Source organism: Podarcis muralis, chromosome 17 (assembly GCF_964188315.1).
Source record: "Podarcis muralis chromosome 17, rPodMur119.hap1.1, whole genome shotgun sequence".
NCBI classification, from domain to species: Eukaryota; Metazoa; Chordata; class Lepidosauria; order Squamata; family Lacertidae; genus Podarcis; species Podarcis muralis.
Genome location: NC_135671.1, coordinates 15590949 through 15616226, shown reverse-complemented (window position 1 = coordinate 15616226; position 25278 = coordinate 15590949). Strand labels below are relative to the sequence as shown.

Below are 25278 nucleotides of genomic sequence, written 5' to 3'. Positions count from 1 at the left end.
AGCTGCAAAGTCAAAGGGAGGGAAATTTCTTGCATCAGGTCTTGTGTTGCTGTGAAGTTGCACTACTGATGGTCTGTAGGAATATGTAATAAGTCATAAATATGCTCTTGTGCTGTGCCACTGACATCCTCCCTATATAAGTGCTGGGATACACTGAGAGTCAGTGTGGTGTATTGGTTAGAATGTTAGACTATGATTTGGGAGACCAGGTTTCAAATCCCTGCTCATTCATGAAGCTCACTGGGTGACAGTGGACCAGGCTCCATCGGTCATTGCATTAAGGCTCTTCAATGCTGACCAGTGTATTGAGTATTCATTCTGACTGGTTTGTGAGAAGGTTTATAAGGCATTACATCAGACAATTTCCATCCCACACTTTCCATGGCATTTTCCTGTTACTTCGCTTATCACAAAAAACCCGACTTTTTTGAAGGGGTGGGTGGGGAGTGGGCTTGTTGTGCAAGAGCACCAAATCAACTTGGATTGCAGAGCCTGAACTTTTCGATATGTGATTGTATCACACCTCAGAATAGCAACAGTCCAGAATAGCCCATTGTCTCTCAAAAGCCAAGTCATGTGCGCTGGACCAGGAAATGAACTTTTTATAGCATAAGCCTCTGCTCTGATTTATTAATTGAAGTAGGTCAAGCAAGAATAGAAACAATTATTGAAACTTGGCACCTGGGAATGCAACCAAATTCTTAGTGGATGTAAGTAAACTAGAGTCAGTGAGTCTAAGAGAGAAGTTATACCATTTGAAATCTGGTCTGTCATCTTCAGACTTTCCCTTCTCCAAAACAAAACAAAAAACAGAATAATAACCACTTCTTCTGTAAATGTAAAGGCTGTACAGTGGTACCTCAGGTTACATACGCTTCAGGTTACATACGCTTCAGGTTACAGACTCCGCTAACCCAGAAATAGTGCTTCAGGTTAAGAACTTTGCTTCAGGATGAGAACAGAAATCGTTCTCCGGCGGCGCGGCGGCAGCGGGAGGCCCCATTAGCTAAAGTGGTGCTTCAGGTTAAGTACGGACCTCCGGAACGAATTAAGTATTTAACCTGCGGTACCACTGTAACTTGGATGTTAGGGCCAATCAGAGGCCAGAGACTGGAATTGGAACACAGGATAATCCGCTTCCTCTTCCTGCCCTTCCCAGAAATGACTGGTGACTTTTTAGTGCTTAGAGCAGCAGATGATGCTCTCCACACAGCCCAAGGTTGGCAAAAAACCAGCGAAATAAGCAAAGTGATTTGATGGCTTGCTTGCGCTGTAATGGCATGCAAAATCTCCCACCTGACGAATGCTGCTCACACTTCCTGCTGGTAAAACCAACCCTGATAGCTCTCTTCTGATCTTAAAGATGGATTTCCCTCTTCCCTCGCTTCAGCTGCTGATTGTCATCATACCTGGTTAAGGGCCAGCAAATTCTGGTGAAGGTTATTTCTAAACTCAGAACCTGTCACTCAACAAACTCCAGGTCCCTAAACCATGTCTAGTGGCTATATAACTCCAAGAGTATATATTATATTTGCTAATGTCGAAAGAGTTGATGAGACTCTTAGTTCATAATAGCATAATAGCCTCATTGCAGGCTGCCATTCACCTTCCTCATGCAAGAATTAAGAAGCCCATAATCCATGTGACTTATGTTGTGACAAGCGCTGCTATAATAATTGGATGACTGTCTAGACATAGACAGGAGCCTGTATTGGTATGGTATGTTGGCAGTCAAAATTCTGCCGACATGGAAAGTTCTAATTGTTGAGTGTGTGTGTTACATACCCTGAAGAATGGTCACTCTGAGTGTCTTAAACTGGAGTTCCTTTTTTTTATACTGATTCATTCATTCATTCAATCATTTAGTATTTGCATTATTTTTACTTATTTTTGTAGAAGTAATTTTCTGAAGACTGGCACAATATAGCGTCTGAAAATCTGTGATTGTAATAATCACATTGTGGCTGATCAATTTCATGTTGCTATAGCAGATTACCCCCCACCCCCAGTGTAACTAGGTGGCATTTGTCAGTGATGTGGGAAGTTGTGCAGGTTTCTTCTGAAACTAATGTTTTTGAAGCTTCAGGATCAATGTCTTATATAGAGACGGTGACATCAGCGATGGAAGAGACATTAACAGAACAATCCTGCACATGTTTACTCAGAATATAAACCTGTCACTCGGAGACCATGGCCACACCCACACCATACATTGAAAGCACTCACCTACCACTTTAATAGTCCTGTGATTCCAAATCTAGCCTGGTCAGGTGTAACATGCTCTCCTTCCTTCTCACAAAACAACTGAGCATCCAAGTCCAGGGACTGTGTGTTTCAGCTGTTTGCTGTTGTTCAGTATTCTCTCTGTGTCTCCCTTTGCATTCCACAGGCCACTCTCCCACAGGGGCAGGATCTGCCCTACACCCCCTTTCTGTGCTGACCACAAGGAAGACCCACCCCATGACCAGTAGCGGTGATCTCTGTGAGGGGGTTGTGACCTACCTGCTCCTGGTAGGCTCCTGCACCCTTGAAAATCTCTTTATGACAGGCAGTTATGCAACAGGTGAAGGTGTTCCTAGCATGGAGCTTGTGCTAAAAACGGACCTGCTGTCTGTTGAGCTGGGGCAACTGGTTGGCAACTCCCCCTGTGTATCTTTCTGGTTCACGATCTTCTCCAACCTGGGTACTGTTCAATAAAGGCATTGTCAATGTCGCCTGCATTGTTTCTTTGACAGATCACTATCTCCCAACCCCTCCTTGTGTGACCTAGTTCCAGCTAGACTCTAGGTGGGGCTTTACTCTGTTTACTCAGGTTTCCTAAACTGGGATGGAGGCAGGCCTTTCAGGCTACCTAGGTGAAATGGGGAAGTGCCTCCACCGGGTGTCTTCTTCTTCTTTGGCGACCACTCATAGCTGAATAAGATGGCTTTCCATGAATATGGTCTTGACAGTGTGCCCGTAGGCGACTGTGGAGGCCAGTTCTGGATCCACATGTCCTTCCACAGTGGGGACATAGGTTTCTGGGCAGGAATTGATCACATTGAGGGTTTGCCAAACGTGCCTTCCGGTTAGCTCATTTCTGCCTTTCATCCTGAGATCGTGCTTCTTCAAAGTTCACAACGCCTTTGCTGAAGGCTGTTCTCCAATTGGAGCACTCACAGACTAGTGATTCCCAGTTGTCGGTGTTTAAACTTCATTTTTTTAAAAAAAGATTTGCCTCGAGAGCATCTTTAAACCTCTTTTGTTGTCCACTGGCATAACGCTTACCATTCTTAAGTTTGGAACAGAGTATTGCTTTGGGAGACGGTAATCAGGCATCCGAACAACATGACCAGTCCAATGAAGTTGATGTTGAAGAATCGTTGCTTCAACATGAGTGATCTCTGCTTCTTCCAGTACACTGGAATTTGTTCACCTGTCTTCCCAAGTGATAGGGGATAAGGCAGTCAGCTGCAGGTGAAGGGGTGGAGAGCATAGGAGCCAACTCCTAGGGGCTGAGGTCCCTTCACCCCCAATAAAATATTTGAGGGGGTCAGGGTCCCCCCCCAAAATTGATGGACATTGCATTCAAATGGTGTGGGTACACCACATCATATGATTAATTATGTGGAGTGGGGCTTACCTGGGCAACACCCAATATTTTATTCAAATCAGTGCCTTTGCTGAGCACTGGAGAAAATACTGGTTTCCTTTACCACATCTAAAACCAAACCAAAACCCGGAAGGAATTCATTCCTTGAAAATATTTTTTTATATATATTTCAAACAGAAACGGAATCATACAGCAGAAAGAGGAAGGACATGGATACATAATAATACAGAGAGCCTCTTTTGCATTGAAAATAGGACAATAAAACTCCTCAAGCCATTTAGTCACAGCCCTTGATCATAATTCATTTGCATGGGCTAATTTCATTTTAGAAAACATTTAGTCCTTGTCACAGTGATCAACATTAAATATGATGTCGTGTCAAAACAGCTGACATGCAAATTGTATGCCTGTCAGCATTTCACAATGAGCATGAAGTCAGCTGCACACACACACACACACCTCTTTCTTGCTGCGGAAACCAGGGCACTTGAAGAGCAAGTCAGAATGGTCTTTCTTCTTTTATAACATCACCTTTGTGGGAGTTGATCAGCAGTGCACACACTTCACTGGCACATGAAGAATACATCAGAGCGAGGTGGAGGAAGGTATATGGTTGCCACATAGTCACTACCCAGCGGTGTTTCTTGATCCTTGTTATTGCTGAAATAGGTCTTCCTTGATCTCTTAGTTGGATGGGGGTGGCGAGAGGATGCACCTCATCTCCTGCATCCCATACGACTGGAGACCCCAAAGCACTGCTTCCTCCACCCCCTCCTCCTCTTGCAGCTTCTATTGGGCCAAGTTCTTTTAGTGTGGGATTAGACCAGTATACTGGAGACTTTATGAAACAGAGCAGAGAAATAGCTAATGGACCATCACTTTTGATGTGACAGGTGCACATTTAGTACATATAGCCTGCACTCTTTCCTTCAACAATGCACTGTTGTTTCAGGGGAGGGGTTTTTAACCTTTCCCCCATGATGCAGTCCTAATCAAAACTGTCTCCTTATTATGGAATCTTCAACCAAGGGCTAACAGCAGTTTCCGTTGGCATAGTCCTTCTGTAATCCTCACAGAACTCTAGCCCAATGGTTGCCATTAATTTGATTTTGAATTGATTTTAGAATGAATTGATTTTAGAATGCATTTCAATGAATTGATTGGGATTTTATGTAAATTGTGTTACTTTTATTGTTGTTAGCCGCTCTGAGCCTGGCTTCAGCTGGGGAGGGCGGGATACAAATAATAATAATAATAATAATAATAATAATAATAATAATTGCCAGCTCCTAGTGGCTGCTGAGGTTCCTTCGCCTCCCCCATAAAATATTTGGCCCCCCCAGTTGATGTGCATTGCTACTTAAATAGTGGGTGTGCATCACCTCTTGTGATGGGGTGGGGCTTATCTACTCCCCCTGTTTTATTCAAGTTGGCACCCTTAGTAGCTTCTTTTGTTTTTTTGCAAGGGGGCGGGGCAATGAAAGTGTCTATGCTAATAAGGTTAAACACCCCTTCCTGTGTGCTGCGTTCCCAGTCTTAGTTGTAGTAATAGTAGTTAAAGTATCAATGAAAACCCCTTTCACAATGTAATCATCATACAGTTCTAATACAGTAACAAACACACACCGAAACTCATATTCTCTCAATGGTTTGCATATTAAAGAACAGAGATCATCATCAAAGGAAATGGAATCTGTTAACAATTTATATGAAAAGAGAATTAAACATATGAGCTGGCTTGGATTATTTACTTCTATAAATCCCAATTATGATCCTAATCTAGGGCCAAGGTTGCTGACAGATGAATGTATGTTTAAGCGAATATGAAGAATGAAGGGGATACATGTTCTTGAAAAAAAGCTGGAAGTATAATTTATAATGGTTTTTACTTATTGCTGGTTTATAATGGTTTTTACTTATTGCTGGTTTTAACTTGGCTAGGATTCATGATTGAGGGATGTGCTAGAAATCTTATCAGAAAGACCCAAACTTTTCAGCCCCCTGGCTTCACTGAAGTTGATTTTCTGGGAGGTATAGGACATGGAACTTCTCTCCCCCCCCCCCACATGTTACACTCCATTTTATTTATACAAAATGCCTTGAGTGAAAAAAGAAAACAATTGCTAGTCAGTCCCTCGTGCCATCTGCAGGCAAGGTGGTAGGTTTGCCTTTAAATGTAAATTCAGTTGGATTTCTCCCCCATCTCTACCTGCGGGCTTCCAGACGTTGTTAGACTCCCATCAGCTCCAACCAGCATGGTCAATGTCAGGGATGTTGGGAGTTGGATCCCTGTAGCATCTGGAGGGCTTAAGATTTTCCATCCCTGCTGTAGACGTATCACTATCTTTTTGCCACTTGTAGCAAACTGCACTGCAATTAAAACATTTTGCTCTGTGTACGTCAACATACTGTATTGCACAAATATGTATTATGCTGAAAGAGACATCTGATTTACCACGCTGAAAAGTGCATTTCATTAAAAGTGTTTTCGATGTATTAAATGTGGCTTTAGTTTTGTGTTGTTGTTGGAACCAGCGCAACCTCTGGTTTCACAAATGAAATGGTTTGAGAATGGGGGTTACCTTTCTTAATTGGGCGTCTGCACAGAACAGTGGAGAGTTTTTCTATTTTCTAGCTTCTTCCAAAATGCAGACCAACTCAAATCTCATATTCCGCGCCTATTACAAATCTCCCTGCACAAAAAATGTGAGCCAGTGACTAGCTGGTTTCTCATATCCTTAATAACATCATTTGTGAAACTGAAGTTGGCTTTCCAAACATGGCAGGTATGTAATACGTAATACCCTTGCGATCTTTGTGAACATTAATTTCCCCCCTTTTGTTCAAAGGAAAATTTAAATTTGAGAAAAAAGCGTTATCTCCTAAACTCATTCCGTTCCCATCTCTTCTTTTGCCTCTCCCAGACCAAGATGAGAGAGCTGCAGAACTGAGCAGAGAGCAAAATGAGAAAACCATTCGCAGTACCCAGACAGCCCTCCGAAACTTCAGGGAGTTTCTCATCTCTAAGTATCCCTCGGAAACCCGGGAGATCTACATCATTCCTTGCAAAGAGCTGGATGCTTACTTAGCATCGTTCTTTGTCGATGCCCGGCAGAAGGATGGTTCGGAATACGAGCCAAATAGTTTGGCCAATTACCAATGTGGGCTGGAGAGGTATCTCAAGGAGCACCGATACGGATACAGCATTACCAGGGACAAGGAATTCAAGAGGTCTCAAGAAGCCCTGAAGCAGAAGCAGATAGAGCTGAGGTGCAAAGGGAAAGGAAACAAGCCACACAAGTCCATGAAGCTTACCTTTGCAGATGAGCTTATCTTACGCAAGAGAGGCCTACTGAGCCGATACAACCCCGAGGGACTGCTGAACCTCGTCTGGCTTAACAACACCAAGGCGTTTGGCCATTGTACCGGTTTCCATGGCTCCACCCTCAAATGGGGGGACATTAGGCTTCGGGTGACAGAGACAGGGCTGGAATATTTGGAATGGATGGGTCAAGACAGCGGCGATGGGAGCACCAAAACCAAGAGGACGGGCACGGACTCCAGAGTGTACGCAACGCAACACGCTCCGCAGACCTGCCCCGTGCAAGACTACAAGGAGTACGCCCAAAGGCGCCCCCCTGCAATGCGATATGAGGATGCTCCATTCTACTTGTCCATCAAGCCGGTTGTTAACCTAGCTGCACTTCATTGGTACAATTGCCAAGCCCTAGGTAAAAATAAGCTGGCCAAGATGGTCAAGACGATGTGCGAGAAGGGGAACATCCCCGGCAGGAAGACCAACTTCAGCGTGTACCAGAGCTGCAGCACACTCTCCGAAGCTCAAAGCAACCAGCTGGTTCTGATTTGCAACAACTTAAGCCAGCAGGCTGCTCAGTCCATGGCGAGCCATTCCGGCTCTGGCAACTTCATCGTGTCTGCATCTTATGACTCTTCTTCAGACACGGCTTGAGAGGACTCGAGATGAGAACATGTTGTGTTTGAAGCTGTGGGTCTGTGCCCAGGGACACACATCAGTTGTGATTCTACACGGCTACCCTCCTGATTCACCTTTCCCCAGTGTTAATTCACTTTATTAAAACAGATAATATATAAATATATATATATTCTTTTTACAAAGACGTGAATAGAAATAGTTTAGTATAACTTATATAGTATTTATAGTGCTGATATGGGGGGGAACGAAACCTACTTATAGGGTGCTAATATAATGGTAGATTTTCAAAAGGGGAAATAGTTTTCAGGCATATACAAGGCAGGCCATAGTCTTTAGGCAGAAGCAAGGAACACTACGTACTTAAGTCAGTTGTAACACAGCCATATCTTGAGAAGACCCTCTGTGAAGACAACATGGTTCACAAGTGGGAACTGAGCACTGGGGACACCGTGCCCAATAGTGGTGCCCCAGAATGCTTTTCAGCACCTCCTGTTTATTGCCTTTGAGCTTGTGCAGAAGATGTTGTCATTAAATCATGTCCAAAATGCATCACTTGCACCTAAACATATTTGGTTTAAAAAATAATAATAATGAGTGTATATTCCCTATGATGCTTCATGTCTTTTGAAAGTTTGCTTTAATATGACATGAATTCAGTATTATGTGTGGAGGGAAGAGGGATAATTTTCTATTTTCTTTCTTGCCGGCAAATATGGTTCTTTTCCAGCCTGATTTAAGGGGGAGAGAAGGAACAAAGAAAATGGGATGCAGCTTACTGGAGCATTTCCTTCTATTTTTCATTTGCTCCTTGTGTCTCAATCTTGCCAGCTTGGGGGGTGGAGAAGACATGATAATGATCAACAAAGTGAAAAATAACAGTGGTCTTAAAGAAAAAGTATAATATTTATCCATATGCAAAAACAAGTGTCATGGCAAAAAACCAGACTTTTACACAAACAAACAATCTTAACTTTCCCTAGCTGAGAACCAGTGTTTTAGCACTTTTGTGATAAGTCATTTTTTAAATTTGCATTGTTTCGTTACAGAACAATTTTCTATTGAGCGAATTTTTTATAGTATATTAAATCTCACGCAGTAACATCTGATGGGGGGACCAACTTGAATAAAATATTGGGGGGGCAGGTATGCATAATTGATCATTAGACATGGCACATGCACACCATTTGAATGGCAATGCTCATCAACTTTGAGGGGGGACAGGCCCCTCAAATATTTTATGTAGGGGTGGGGAGAAGGGATCTCAGCCCCTAGGAGTTGGCCCCTATGCATCTGATGTTTTCTAACTCAAGAATAACCAATTATTCATCTGGGGCCTAAAAGCAGATCTGGAAGCCCTTTGTCTGTGCCTGATGTATGGGGCAGATGAAAGAGCAGATAGGACTTTTGCACCTTTAATTGCTGTGTAGAAGAGGGGATTTCAGCATCACAATCTACCGAATTTTTCGCTCTATAAGACGCACCAGACCACAAGACGCACCTAGTTTTTGGAGGAGGAAAACAAGGAGAAAAAAAATTCTGAATCTCAGAAGCCAGAACAACAAGAGGGATCGCTGCGCAGTGAAAGCAGCAATCCCTCTTGCTGTTCTGGCTTCTGGGATAGCTGCGCAGCCTGCATTCGCTCCATAAGATGCACACACATTTCCCCTTACTTTTTAGGAGGGAAAAAGTGAGTCTTATAGAGCAAAAAATACGGTACTTAAGGTGCAATAGCCCTGCCTACATTTTTATTTGGCCACCAGATTTTAACCAAGGCTATTATATAGTCTATGCCCATATTTCCACTCATAAGAGTTAAAATGTTTTCATGTTACAGGAGCCATTCCATACATTGCTACATCTCTCTTTGGGAGTTTATAATGCTCCAGCTTTGCTTGAGCACATTGCCCCTTAACTTGTAGCACTCTTATTGGTAGATGTCATCAACTTTAGTACAGAACTTTAGTACAGAGCCCATTTGTGAAGAGATTAGTTTGTGCAGCAAAATACACTTCCCCTCTTCCCTCGACTGCTGAGAATATGGAAGTTGGTTGTCCTTGTTTTCTTCTAACCAATTCCCTGTTCCAACTGAAGCCAACTTTTTTAGCAGCAAGGTTGTTTTGGAGGGAGAGGGGAGGAGTAATTTGCTTCTAAAAAATAAATAAATCTCTGTCTTGCCAAAAAATTCAAAAAATTCTATGCATTGTGTAATTCAGTGATGTTCCTGTTAAATATGCATGTTTTATCGATGCATTTGTGATCTTTGTAGGATTGTTAACCATTGCTGCTATAACCATTTATTGTAGTTAAATGGGGGGAAATGGTACAGTTTACTGTGAGGGCTGTGCAAGTTAACAGTTTTATGTGTGACATTACAACTTGTATCTTTTTTATTTATATATTTTTTAATCTGGAGCTCATACTAGTGCCTTCTGTAGAAGGAAAATATAATATGTTGTGGTTGATAAATCGTGCCAAATTTTCAAGTCATGCTGTTCTAAGGCATCCAGTCTGTGACCAGGGCAAACAAATAGTTAATGTGTTATTTTGGGCCCAACTTTATATTGTTATTATAAATCATTTAAATAGCACTTTTAAAATGTCCTAGGTGGGTCACTATGATTCTCGTTATACAGTTGAGGAAACCGTGGCTTCCCAGAGTGCATCTAGATGACAGACTTTAACTGGTTTAGCAGCCATTTCTTCTTCCCATGGAACCCAAAAAATCTATTGTAACTGTGAGAGGGGATGCTAAGGATATAAAGGAGAATTCTCAGCTATTCACAGTCTAAGGTTTTAGTGAAACTTTGGCCCTGGGAAAAACTACCTTTTATCTTTACCAAGATAGTTCCTAACAAAATTTCGTAAACCCTTCCCCCACAGTGTTGCAGTGTATTTCATGGGAGGTGCTGTAACCCTGCACAGTGTCTACAACATCATATAAAGAATGTCGTTTCACCAAGTGAGTTGGCCACTAACAAGCTCTCAGTTTTGCAAATGGAAACCAGATAAGCAGTTGAGGTCTTTTCCCTAAATGAAATAACATAAAAGTGAAAAAAAAAATGTTAGGTGCTTGATGGCAAAGGATTCTTGGCTGGTGAAACAGGAAGTTGCTAACTGAGGAACTCTGGATCTCAGTTAGTTACATGATTTTGTGGAATTCTTTATCTGATTATTTATTAAGCTTCACAGAGGGAGAGCCACATCTCCACAGTAGTGCACCTGCTTTGCATTCAGAAGGCGCCAAGTTCAATCCCTGGCAGCTCCAGATAGGTCTAGGAGAGTCTCTTTGTCTGAGATGCTGCAGGGCCATTGGCAGTTAGTGTGGTCCAGGGATGGGGAACATGTGGCCTTCCAGATGTTGGATTCCAATTCCCATCAGCCCCAGGCAGCATGTCCAATGGTCAGGGATTATGGGAGTTGTAGTCCAAAGGAACATAGGTTTCCCATCCTTGGTGTAGACCAAGCACCCCCAAACTTGGCCCTTCAGCTGTTTTGGGACTACAATTCCCATCATCCATGTCCACTGGTCCTATTAGCTAGGGATGATGGGAGTTGTAGTCCCAAAACAGCTGGAGGACCGAGTCTGGGGATGCCTGGTATAGACACTACCAACCTAGATGGGCTAATGGTCTGTTTTGGTATAAGGCCATTTCCTATATTCCTGGAATAGGTAAGGTAAAGGACGCAGGTGGCGCTGTGGTCTAAACCACTGAGCCTCTTGGGCTTGCCTATCAGAAGGTTGATGGTTCGAATCCCCACAGCTGGGTGAGCTCCTGTTGCTCTATCCCTGCTCCTGCGAACCTAACAGTTCAAAAGCACACCAGTGCAAGTAGATAAATAAGTACCACTGTGGCGGGAAGATAAACGGTGTTTTCATGCGCTCTGGTTTCTGTCACAGTGTCCCTTTGTGCCAGAAGTGGTTTAGTCATGCTGGCCACATGACCCAAAAATCCGTCTGCAGACAAACACCAGCTCCCTCAGCCTGAAAGTGAGATGAGCACCACAATCCCATAGTTGCCTTTGACTGGACGTAACTGTCCAGGGGTCCCTTTACCTTTTATTCCTAGAATAGAATGATCATTTGTATAACAAATTAATAGTGAAGCTATAATTCAGAGAGCAATACCTTCAGATGAAAGACTTGCAAATTACTTAATTATTTTCATGATGACCTCGTTCTGATTTATTTTTTTTTAAGCTAATTGCAAAGGCTAGAAGAATGCAACGAAGGACCCTCCAGACCAGTGTTTTATTGCAGGTGTCTGCTGCAACATGTTCTTGACACAACAATAGCACACTAGTGATGGATTTGTTCTACTTTAGTTAGTTCTGCAACACTTCCTGAATGCTATCACGTTATTGCTGTCTAAAGCGGCTATAGCACAACGAAAGCAGAACAAAACCAAAGTAGAACATATGTTGGATAAAACGTTATGGGATTTCAGCAGAAAGACGGGGATATACACAAAATGGAAATGAATCAGTGTGGCAGCCCCAAGAACGAACAACAAGATTTCCTGCCCAAGTGTAGCCACAAAGATAGTGCAGGCAAGATGGACCTGGTATGCTGCTTGCCATTAAGCACACACATAAGGCAGGGAAAATAGTCGTGCCAAACACCACCTTCACACTATGCATGACTCTTATTTATTTTTTTTATTCCATCCAAAAGCTGATCCAGCTCATGTTGGAATCACTAGGAGTTACTTGCTAAAACGGGAGTTTTATGAAGTGCAAAAGCTCCTGGTCACAAGCTTCTCAAGGTGATGTGCAGTAAAAACAGCAGAAAACAGTTTAGAAATAGGTAAAAGCACCCCCCCAATAAAACCCACCCCAAATACTTTAAAAACGAATGCATGGATGGCATATTGCACTTGCTGCATGAGAGCAGACCAGCTCTGCCTGTTGAGAATTCTGAAGGCTTCTCCGCTGTCAAATGGCCAGTCAAATATGCAGAACGTAAGGAGCATATTTGCTTCTCTCTCTCTTGAGGCTAATTTCCCCTGCTCCTATCCTTAGGGGAAAGCAGCTGCCAAGGAAAGAGATTAAAAGTAGACTGGCAATCAGATCCTCTGCATGTTTGGCTTTGAGCACTATCACCTCCAGCTTCCTTGGCATGCTAGTAGAGGAGTTACCATCAGACACAAGTGGCAACTCACAATACATGACTGATGGGATGCATTCAACCCGGTATATTATAAATTGCACAAGCCTATTTTAATTCAATAATTTTCTTCTCTCCCCCCCCCACCTTTTTAATGGAAATATGTATCTGTGACAATGCAATGATAACAAAGCACAGAAGGTCCACTTTGTCTCACCGTGGTCCGTGCCAATTGCAATCTGATTATAAGAGGCGAGGTGGTTGACTCTGATCGTCAGAATGGCTTTAGGATAGATTCAGGGGAGGTTGCTGAAATGTCCCATTCCTAGCCAGTTCTGTGCTGCTCAACCGTTTTGTGCAACACTACTGTGCAAACTGAACTATGGTGCATCAGAGACCGCAACGCACATTGCTGCACAGGCGCAAATAAATGTGGTGCAAAAAAACCTTGCAGAAGTAACACAACAGCACCTTCTGTGAGATGCAGAAACAGCAATTGTTGTACCCTGTCCTGAAGACCTGCATACTTGCATGGTGACTTGGTGGTGTAAGCCCACTGGTCTATCCCTTCAAATAAAATAAAAGGGATATCAAGGGGACTTGAACCTTGAGAAGAAGGGAAGTGCCCCCTGAGTGTTCTAGATTACAGCTCCCTGCTACCCCAGACAATTGGCAATGCTGGCTGGGGTTGACAGAACTTGGGACGCCAATGACTAGGGTGCACCAGGTTAAAAAAGGGTAAAGGGACCCCTGACCGTTAGGTCCAGTTGCAGACGACTCTGGGGTTGAGGCACTCATCTCGCTTTATTGGCCAAGGGAGCCAGTGTATAGCTTCTGGGTCATGTGGCCAGCATGACTAAGCCACTTCTGGCGAACCAGAGCAGCACACAGAAGCGCCGTTTACCTTCCCGCCGGAGCAGTACCTATTTATCTACTTGCACTTCGTGCTTTCGAACTGCTAGGTTGGCAGGAGCAGGGACCGAGCAACGGGAGCTCACCCCATCGCGGGGATTCGAATCACCGACCTTCTGATCAGCAAGTCCTAAGCTCTGTGGTTTAACCCACAGTGCCACCCACGTCCCGCACCAGGTTAGGGAAGACTTTTAAAATAGATATTTCAGTTCTGAAATGATGAATTGTTTCTTTGACTTTACTGTGTCTTATCTGATGATTGATTTGGACAGGGAGCTGCACAACTTGTCCTGGTTCTGTAGGGGAGCCCACAGAGGAAGGCAATCAGCCCAATACGGAGTCAGACCAGTGGTTCATCTATCTCAGTATTGTCTACACTGACTGGCAACAGCTTGCCAGGGTTTCAGGCCAGGGTGTCTCCTGTCCCTGCTTGCAGTTGCCAAGGATTGAACCTGGGACCTTCTGAATGCAAAGCAGATGCTCTACCTCTGAGCTATGGCCCTTCCTTTATATACCGTATTTTTCGCTCTATAGGATGCACAGGACCATAGGAGGGGGAGAACAGGGAAAAATATATCCCCCCCCCCCTCTGCTCAGACCCCTTCAGCGAAGCGGCAGGAGAAATGGAGCCCCTTCCATTTCTCCTCCCGCTTCTCTGAAGGGGCGCTGTGCAGAGAGGGAAAACTGTGCAGCGCCTCTCCAGCGAAGCGAAGCCTGGAGAGCAAGAGGGATCAGTGTGCACCGACCCCTCTCACTCTCCAGGCTTCAGGCGGCTATCTGCAAGCCTTCGGAGCGCAGCGGGAACTCCTGCTGCACTCCGAAGACTTGCGGATAGCTGCCTGAAGCCCCCGGAGCACAGTGGGAGTTCCTGCTGTGCTGTGAGGGCTTCAGCGAAAGCAACGCGAAGCCTCCGGAGCGCAGGGGGAGCTCTCCCTCTGTGCTTTGGAGGTTTCACGTTGCTATCGCTGAAGCCAAGGAGCCTGCATTCACGCCATAGGACGCACACACATTTCCCCTTAATTTTTGGAGGGGAAAAGTGCGTCCTATAGAGTGAAAAATACGGTAAGAATGGGCCAGGTGGCCAAACAGTTTGACATTTGTCTAAGGTAGCTTCTTATGTGCTAGAGAAATTCTGAAGCTGAGTGGCATTCAGTTCAGCAGGTCACAAATCTGCAAAAGTGAATTTGCTTCCAGTTGTTCCTGGGTTTATTTTCAGCTCCTTTTGCAATCTGGAAGGTGGAAAGAGCCTAAGATAAACCTTAAAACATCAGTGGTCTGCAGTGAATTTTTCCGTAGGAGAACAGTTGGGGCCAGAGACACCAGATTGCAGGGTGGGGAGGAGACACATTCCAACATCTTGATGTCATGAGCATGAGCATCATGCCTCCCTCCCTAAGCCAGGCAGAAACTTTCCGGGCTTTGGGAAGAAGGTGCCAAGGCTCTGAGAGGATGCTGGAGCCCTCTTGCTGGGTATATGTATGCCCTGAGACCTGAAATGCATGTTACAGCTTACCACAGGGATGCTACTGAAATCTGACAGCTACAATGAACTATTCAAAATGAAGTGGCAATTCAGCTACGGCGCTCCAGCGTGCACGCAATGCGTATGGTGAAAAAAAGACACGTATAGCCACTTCAAATGTGATGTTCTGTGCTCCCAATCCACAGTGTTCCATGTGACGCTCAGCTCTCTAAATGCTAAATTTGTTACAAAAGAAAAGGCACCTGCTGTTAAATCTGATAGCAAACAGGGACATCTGCATGGTGAAGGAAATTTGGGGCACTCTGGGGATTCAAATGAGCTCCCTTCCCTCAACTTGTATTGGTTGAGAAATATCCGTGACCCCTTAAAATCCTGATGCAAATTGTGTGCAATTTAGAAGGAAAACAGGGAAGAGCTATATACATAGGAAAATTGAAAGTCTTTTTTTTTTTTAAAAAAAGTAGATTACTCATTTATGCAGGCAATTATATGATTCTCAAAAGAAAAATGTAGTTATGTTTTAATTTGATTTTTTTTTTTAAGTGAGAGCTTGTATTTTACAATGGCCAATTCTGGTGTTTTAGTGGGGGGAAAGCATTTAATGTCATTGTTTACTGCCCATGATTGTATTAAAAAGTTTCATAAATGACTTTTTGAAAGGTTAATTTCATTGGATGTACAGTGTTGACAACTGTTGAGTGGCATTTTATCATTTTAAAATATGTGTGAGTAGAGTAATGCTCTGGTGTGCCAGTAATGCTCAGAAGGCTCTGCTCTTTATCTAATTTGTATTGCACTCTTCTTCCCTATAATTTGGGCTCGCATAGACTCCCAAGGCTTGAGGGAGGTGGAAAAAGCATTGTCTTATGATCAGCAGAAACTCTCTCTCCCCTCAGTTGGTCCTCAAGTTGTTGTTGTTGTTGTTGTTGTTGTTGTTGTTGTTGTTGTTGTTGTTGTTGTTGTTGTGATGATGATGATGATGAGAGAGGGAGAGAAACACCCTCTCCACTTTCTCCACACAGTGCGTAACAGTATACGCCTCTGTCATGTTGCCTGCTTAAGTCTGCTAAGTGTCCCACTGGAGGTAAAGGCCAGCTAACACCAGCTATTTCTGACTTCCTTCCCTAGTCCTGAGGCTGAACAGCGTAGGGTCAAGGATGCCATCAAATCAATAACAGCAACAACTCCCCTCCGAGGCTAATGGCTTCCTAACTTTAAAGCGCAGCAGAAGCACAATAGAAAGCTGCTAAGGACCTTTGGCTACCCAGACCCCCAGGGCATTGTGACAATAGGTTTACAGGTTGTACAGGCCTAGTTTTGCACGTGGAAAACCCAGGTTCAAATCCATGGTCATCTATGACCCTTACTGGATAACCAGGGGTAGTCCATCTCTCTCAGCCTATGTTTTGGGCTGGGAGGACAAAACACCACTCTTGAGTTCTCTGGAAGAAAGAAGGGCTGCAAATGCAATAACATCACAGATCCAAGTCTGCAGGCCTAAGGCAAGGCAGGCAGGCAAAAGACAAATCATACAGAGGCTCCAACAGGAGTCTTTCCCTTTGCCTGTGTTGTGTCTACAGCGTGCTTCAAAACCACGGGCAAATTCTTTCCCTGTGATTAAAGAAAGCAGCAGGCTTTGCAGAAAACAGTTCATTAAGTTAGCATGCCACCCTACCTAGGCACAGATAGAATACTGCAGCTAATGGCATGTGTAGCTAACACAGAATTAATTGACCATCTCAGTGGATTGCTTTAAGAAAGAAGCTCTCAGCACCGTGATCCTAAACCTAAACACATCAAAACGAATGTTTTGTTTTTGTTTTCAAAAAGAAAAGCCACTCACACAACCGGATTAGCATGTTGGTGATATGGGCAGGGTGGAATTTGTGCAAAGTTCATTAGTATATGATGAAACAGCTATGTGATGGGCACTGCCATGTGACCTTTCGCATGACATGGACCAGTAAATATGGGCTGCGTGCAGGGCTAAGCCAAGGCTGCCACACCTGGAGAGCCAGTGTGGTGTAGTGGTTAAGAGTGGTAGTCACGTAATCTGGGGAACCGGGTTCACGTCTCCGCTCCTCCACATGCAGCTGCTGGGTGACCTTGGGCCAGTCACACTTCTTTGAAGTCTCTCAGCCCCACTCACCTCACAGAGTGTTTGTTGTGGGCGAGGAAGGGAAAGGAGAATGTTAGCCGCTTTGAGACTCCTGAAGGGGAGTGAAAGGCGGGATATCAAATCCAAACGACTACTACTACTACTATTCTTCTTCTTCTTCTTCTTCTTCTTCTTCTTCTTCTTCTTCTTCTTCTTCTTCTTCTTCTTCTTCTTCTTCTTCTTCTTCTTCTGGAGCTACCCCTGGAGTGTTCATTCTCCAACCCAGGAATGGGGTCCTTGCAGCTACTTAGTGGCAAAGCCCAGTATCTGAGGCTATGTGTCTCTAAATACCAGTTGCAGGGAAGCACAAGTGAGGAGACTGCAATCACACTCAGGCCCTGGTTGGACACTGTGAGTATAGGATGCTGGACTAGATGGGCCTTTGGCCTGATCCTGCAGGCTAGTCTTCCATTGTTACTTCTAGCCCCTTACTCCAGCATCAGTGACATCCAGGTGTTATTGCCAAGTTGGCTATGTCCTAGTCACCAAGAAAACTGCACCCATCAGGGACTTAGCTGTTGGGTTCTTTTCTTCATGGTTTCCCAGTTTCTCAGGGCAGCACCATGGTTTGAGTATTAGGCTTGGTTTTCCAACTCTCTGTCCACCCTACTCTTATTCTGACCTATCAAATAGCTTGGGCTTTTGTGTCAGGGACGGGGAACCTTGTCATACATGTGGAGGAAGAACTTAAACACGTTGCAGAGTTCCCCCAAAATAGACCAGAGGCAATTTCATCCAGTAGAGTTTTTACTGGTGCTGAAGGCAAATAAGCATAATGGTCACAAATCCAATACATTTGAGAGATAAATAATTACCTGACATTCAGAAGACATCTTAAGGCAGCCTTGTTCAGGGAAGTTTTTAATATGTAATGCTGTACTGTTTTTGCCAGTGTGGTGTAGTGGTTAAGAGCGGTAGTCTCGTTATCTGGGGAACCGGGTTCGCGTCTCCGCTCCTCCACATGCAGCTGCTGGGTGACCTTGGGCCAGTCACACTTCTTTGAAGTCTCTCAGCCCCACTCACCTCACAGAGTGTTTGTTGTGGGGGAGGAAGGGAAAGGAGATTGTTAGCCGCTTTGAGACTCCTTAAAAGGGAGTGAAAGGCGGGATATCAAATCCAAACTCTTCTTCTTCTTCTTCTTCTTCTTCCAACTGAATATTAAAAACAGTACAGCATCAAACATTAAAAACTTCCCTAAAGAGGGCTGCCTTCAGATGACTTTTAAAAGTAAAATAGTTGTTTATTGCTTTGACATCTGCTGGGAGGGCGTTCCACAGGGCAGGCGCCACTACCGAGAAGGCCCTCTGCCTGGTTCCCTGTAACCTTACTTCTTGCAATGAGGGAACTGCCAGAAGGCCCTCGGCGCTGGATCTCAGTGTCCGGGCTGAACGATGGGGGTGGAGACGCTCCTTCAGGTATACTTAAGTGGTATAGAGAGGGTACACGCATCAGCCATAAACTATGACGACACTCCAGTCTTTAAAACTAACCCACTTCCTCTCCTGCTGTTATGGAAGTTTCAGAGCCTCCCTGTCTTCAAATGACTTCATTTTAACTCACCTCAAAGTAGCTCAAGCTCTGGCACGCTGCCTCTTCAGATATGATCAAGGGAGTGACTCTCGTGATGCAGACCAGAGCAAAATTCCCACTGCAGTTGGAAAGGAACCCTTGTTTTGCTTTGTAATTCTTGCCAAGAACAAATGAAACTTGGCTGCTTTCCCTGGAAAGGCGTGTGGGGTTTTAATAAAGAAGAACTAATGGTTTTCTCACCCCGTCTCTTTCTCCCCTGTTTGTATTATTATTGCGCATATTAATATTATAATTACAGATAGTAACCTTAATAGGAGCTGCTTTGTAGCACACTGGGAGGAATACTTTGAAAACAGAAAACAAATGCAAGTTTCTACAGCATTTTCACATGAAGTCGGATCAGATTTTCATTTTTTTAATTAAGTCAGTTTCTGTATTTGGCCTGATAGAACCTTATGAACAACCACTAATTCTATTATGCTCTTAATTGAGTTATGTTCCTGTTGTTGAGTACAGCGCTCTTCCTCTTTTTTTCATGTACCATGAACCACTGTAGATCTGGACCCAATCAAATCACTGCCAGTGCTTCAGCTACTCAGGGGAAAGCATTTTAATTTGTGATAAATTCTTACGCTTGCTGTGATGCAGTTTTATTTATTTATTTATTACTGGGACTGGTAAACAGAGGAAGACTTTAAGGGCACCTCCAAACTGTAGCTATTTTTGGGTGTGATTCAATCACATACCAGGAATAAAACTGCTAGCACTTATGCAAAACAAAACAGGGTTTGATATGGTTTAGAATTGGATGGGGACCTTCCACGTGTTGAGATACTTTTGTTTCAGGGGGTTGGACTAGATCAGGGGTCAGCAAACTTTTTCAGCAGGGGGCTGGTCCGCTGTCCCTCAGACCTTGTGGGGGGCCAGACTATATTTTTGGGGGAAATATGAATGAATTCCTATGCCCCACAAATAACCCAGAGATGCATTTTAAATAAAAGCACATACTCTACTCATGTAAAAACGCCAGGCAGGCCCCACAAATAACCCAGAACTGCATTTTAAATAAAAGAACACATTCTACTCATGTAAAAACACGCTGATTCCCGGACCGTCCGCAGCCCAGATTCAGAAGGCGATTGGGCCGGATCCAGCCCCTGGGCCTTAGTTTGCCTATCCATGGAATAGATGACTCTTGTGGCCCCTTCCAACTCTACAATTCTACGATTCTAAGTTTGTGTGTTTACAATCGATTGGTAGCACTTGTGGAACGAATCTGTTTCCCCAAAGGATCAAATTTTTTGCAATAAGGAAAATGACGCAGAAATGCTCTGGATATGTAACGAAGCCAATTGCCACAACACAGGAGACTAGCCTGGCTTGTAGACCCAGGGATTAGAAGTGTCAGGCACACAATTTAGCACCCCAAGCCTTAATTAAATTCTGACACTTGTTGGGTCCGGAGATTATGGTGGCCTGGGCCCCCACTAACTCACAACAGTATAAAGCATACAGTGGTACCTTGGGTTACATACGCTTCAGGTTACACACGCTTCAGGTTACAGACTCCGCTAACCCAGAAATAGTACCTTGGGTTAAGTACTTTGCTTCAGGATGAGAACAGAAATCGTGCTCCAGCAGTGCAGCGGCAGCAGGAGGCCCCATTAGCTAAAGTGGTGCTTCAGGTTAAGAACAGTTTCAGGTTGAGAACAGACCTCCGAAATGAATTAAGTACTTAATTAAGAACGAATGAAGTACCTGAGGTAACACTGTATTTGAAAGTATAGCGTATGCAATAAAATTGCAGTGCAGTGATAAAAAGATACTGCTCTTTCAAAAGAGTTATTAAGAGCCCTTTCCCAATTCATGAGTTATCTTTCAGCATATATACACATTGCAACATCACTGCATATTTGCTATTCTGGCTTTCTCATGGTAGCTGCAGTCCAGTGTCCAAGGATCTGTGGTAGTGAGTCTTAAAGGTAAAGGTACCCCTGCCCGTACGGGCCAGTCTTGACAGACTCTAGGGTTGTGTGCCCATCTCACTTAAGAGGCCGAGGGCCAGCGCTGTCTGGAGACACTTCCGGGTCACGTGGCCAGCGTGACAAAGCTGCATCTGGCGAGCCAGCGCATCACACGGAAACGCCGTTTACCTTCCCGCCAGTAAGCGGTCCCTATTTATCTACTTGCACCCGGGGGTGCTTTCGAACTGCTAGGTTGGCAGGCGCTGGGACCAAGCAACGGGAGCGCACCCCGCCACAGGGATTCGAACCGCCGACCTTTCGATCTGCAAGCCCTAGGCGCTGAGGCTTTTACCCACAGCGCCACCCGCGTCCGTGAGTCTTAGGCAGTGCTTTTTTTTTCTGGGGGGACACAAGGGTACGCACACCCCTAAACTTTTTGTGAATCTAAGTTTGGCCTCATTGAGAGGCAGTATTTCAATATGAGTAAGAAAATGAGAGTACCCCTAAACATTTTTTAAAGAAAAAAATAGCACTTGTCTTAAGTATGCTTAATTGTCCACTCAGCTGAATGTGAAAACAACAGAAGACTGTATGTATGCCAGTACTCAAATTATGGGGGGGGGGGGAGAGGGTTCCCTATCCTCTTATTTGCAACACTGTCTAACTTACCACAAGTTAGAGCTGAAGCACCGGAGCCACATTTTGAATCAGGGGGCCCAGCTCCCCCAATATTGGTTGCCCCAGCCACTCTGGGTGGCTTCCAACACATATAGGTAAAAGGTAAAGGTACCCTTCCCCGTACGGGCCAGTCTTGACAGACTCTGGGGTTGTGCGCCCATCTCACTCAAGAGGCCGGGGGCCAGCGCTGTCCGGAGACACTTCCGGGTCATGTGGCCAGCGTGACAAAGCTGCATCTGGCGAGCCAGCGCAGCACACGGAAACGCCGTTTACCTTCCCGCTGGTAAGCGGTCCCTATTTATCTACTTGCACCCGGGGGTGCTTTCGAACTGCTACGTTGGCAGGCGCTGGGACCGAACAGCGGGAGCGCACCCCGCCGCGGGGATTCGAACCGCCGACCTTCGATCAGCAAGCCCTAGGCGCTGAGGCTTTTACCCACAGCGCCACCCGCGTCCGTGAGTCTTAGGCAGTGCTTTTTTTTCTGGGGGGACACAAGGGTACGCACACCCCTAAACTTTTTGTGAATCTAAGTTTGGCCTCATTGAGAGGCAGTATTTCAATATGAGTAAGAAAATGAGAGTACCCCTAAACATTTTTTAAAGAAAAAAATAGCACTGGTCTTAAGTATGCTTAATTGTCCACTCAGCTGAATGTGAAAACAACAGAAGACTGTATGTATGCCAGTACTCAAATTATGGGGGGGGGGGGGGAGAGGGTTCCCTATCCTCTTATTTGCAACACTGTCTAACTTACCACAAGTTAGAGCTGAAGCACCGGAGCCACATTTTGAATCAGGGGGCCCAGCTCCCCCAATATTGGTTGCCCCAGCCACTCTGGGTGGCTTCCAACACATATAGGTAAAAGGTAAAGGTACCCTTCCCCGTACGGGCCAGTCTTGACAGACTCTGGGGTTGTGCGCCCATCTCACTCAAGAGGCCGGGGGCCAGCGCTGTCCGGAGACACTTCCGGGTCACGTGGCCAGCGTGACAAAGCTGCATCTGGCGAGCCAGCGCAGCACACGGAACGCCGTTTACCTTCCCGCTGGTAAGCGGTCCCTATTTATCTACTTGCACCCGGGGGTGCTTTCGAACTGCTAGGTTGGCAGGCGCTGGGACCGAACAGCGGGAGCGCACCCCGCCGTGGGGATTCGAACCGCCGACCTTCGATCAGCAAGCCCTAGGCGCTGAGGCTTTTACCCACAACGCCACCCGCGTCCCTCCAACACATATAAAAACACAATAAAACATGAAACATTAAAAAAAAACTTCAGATGTCTTCTAAAGGTTATATAGTTACTCCAACATTCATCCAATGAAAGTAGGGACATCCTAAGGAAAAGCAGGACGTTCCAGGATCAAATAAGAAATCAGGATGCCTTCTGCAAATCCTGTACTATCCCTGGAAAATAGGGACACTTGGAGGGTCTGAAATTTTGGTTTGTGCAATTTAAGTGAATTAAAGTGCTCTGCTGCTCAAGCAAGCAAGCAGCAACAAAATGCCCCAGACCTTTTTTTTGCAGTTTGGAAAGCGATGGGGCAGGCAAATGGTTAATAAGAAGACAAATAAATGCATTGCAAACAAATTAGGAGGAATGCTCATCGTTTCATAACCGCAACACAAATATCAGAATTAATATGACTGGACATAGTCTAAGCTCTGCATGTGCAAGCAAATCAAGATGAATGCTCAGTAAACAGGTCATCTGGAGTGTGCGCACACAAGCCCCAACTCAAGTTTTCTTTTTCCAGATCTGAGCAGCTCTGCCAAGGAGAGCAAGAAGCCCGTGGTTCTCCTCTGTGACTTCAGGGCAGCTTGGCCAGTCACTTCCCGTGCCAGAGCATTTGAAGTGCATGATCTCTGAGTGCATTACATTGCCATATAGCTTTTCTAGCAGAATGTGAAAAGACTATATATAGGGATGCAGAAACAAAATCGGTTATAATGCTGAGCATAAATAGCCTACACATTCCTTATCTTAATAGAGTTCTCCCCCTCCTGGCAGCAGTAAGGAAGGGTCTTCCTTAGATCTTTTCTCAATGCAAAAAAGTCATGCGTATTTTTTCACCTACAAAATTTATAGTGCTTAATATTTTTCATCGCTGAGACCACTGAGACAATCTCAATATGAGCTGTGCTGAAAATACTTCCCTGAGCCGAAAGCTTCAATAATAAATGTGTGTTTAATGGCTGAAGTGGGATTTCCATGTGTTGGCTCCTGGGGCTGCAGTCCTGCCCCTTTAAAAGCAATAGGAGTTGTTTTTATTTTGTTTTAAAGACTTCAGTAGGAGCTGGATTGCATCTTCATTTTCTTAATATGCCTTACGTTCTTGGCACAACAGCTCTCAGCAGACATATTATTACAGAAGCAAGACAAATTTACTTTGCATTTCCCTTCCTCTTTGCTTTTCAGCCTATTCAACAAAGCTCAATAAATTCCCCATCTTCAATTTTGATGATGACCTGAAGTACTTTTGCATCAGTGCGGTGAGCCCAAATACAACAAAAGCAACTCTGTATGCTCTGAATGTGTGGCGATACTGGTGTATGACAAAAGGCCTGAAAGATTACATGGACATTACAAAGGTGAGTGGCCTTGGTTCTGATGGTGTACTGTAACTAGATTAAATCTGCAAGGCAGAAGCCTTATTCATCTGGTGAAACTTGCCCCAATCTGGTGCCCGCCAGGTATTTTGGACTACAACTCCCATCAGCCTCAGCCAGCATGACCAATGTTAAGGCCTTATGGGAGTTGTAGTCCAAAACAGCTGGAGGGCACCAGCTGAGGAAGGGTTCTGTAGGCTTCCACTTTGTTCCCAGGCCCAATTCAAAGTCCTGGTCTCAATGTTTACTGCCCATATGGCCTGAGACCAGGATATCTCAAGGACAACCTCCTTCTGTATGAACTTCCCTGTGTTTGTTTGTTTTTGGCATTTGAAGCCCAGTTGATTGTTGTTCTGGCTTCTGAAGTACAGCAGTGGGAATGTGAGGCTGCTAGGATTGCCATACGTCCAGAACAGGGGTCTGCAACCTTTAAGACAAAAAGAGCCACTTGGACCCGTTTCCGAAGAAAACAACAACTGGGAGCCGCAAAACCGGGAAGGTGATGTCAGGACGGTGCGTGACTAACGCACGCACTGCCCCCATGCGACGTCACAGCCAGTACAGCACCCGCCACAGTGGGGAGTGTCGGGGCACACAATGCGCCTCCTCCCCTAGCTAGTATCCGCCCTGGAGCCGCGGCAAAGGTGTAAAAGAGCCACATGCGGCTCCGGAGCCACGGGTTGCAGACCCCTGGTCCAGAATTTCTTGGATTTTCACTTTTTGAAATATGGCAGCCTTTCCTATCTCAGCGGTGGTGCTTAAGCTGTGGAATATCCTCCTATCTGACACAGGTAGTTTCTGAACTGAGTGAGAATCTCCCAGGAACCTTTACTCAGCATGCAAGGAGTTGGTGGTTCTGGCAGCTGTCTAACCAATAGGCAGCTGGCAGCTGTCTAACCAATAGGCGATGGCCAGAGGTGCCAGCTTGTGAGGGTGATTGGAGGGGCCAACGTTGCACGTGTGATGTCAGATATGTGCAGCGTCCCGATGTGATGTAAACGTGATGACAGGAGGAGCCGGAGGGAGAAGCTGAATGCAGTGGCCACACAGCTTCAATGGCTGACGGCCCCTCCTCGTCCTCTTCCCGATGCTGTCACTGGCAGGAAGCTGCTTCAACCCACCTTCCTGTCCACAGGAGGAGCAGCAGGAGAAGGAGATGGCCACTGGAGCTGTGCCATGCTTGGCTCTGTGCTTCACCTCCACGCTTTTGGGACATTGTGGGGCAGAACCAACCCCCAAAATGGACTTGGCCCCCAGGAGTTGGCACCCCTGGCGATGGCATAGCTAGGGGGGATGGCAGG

The 25278-nt window shown here is 45.1% G+C and overlaps 1 protein-coding gene across 2 annotated transcripts in view; it reads left to right on the top strand.

Moving 5' to 3' along the window:
• The window catches only part of KIAA1958 (KIAA1958 ortholog), a 65168-nt gene that overhangs the window by 33164 nt on the left and 6726 nt on the right, over positions 1-25278 (top strand). The window contains exon 3 of one of the 2 annotated variants that reach the window (XM_028713120.2): positions 23787-23959. In XM_028713120.2, coding sequence (XP_028568953.2) covers positions 23787-23959 — 173 coding nt within the window. Of the gene's footprint in view, positions 1-6516; positions 10035-23786; positions 23960-25278 lie in introns of those variants that run through there. The other variant, XM_028713118.2, reaches the window with a different exon arrangement.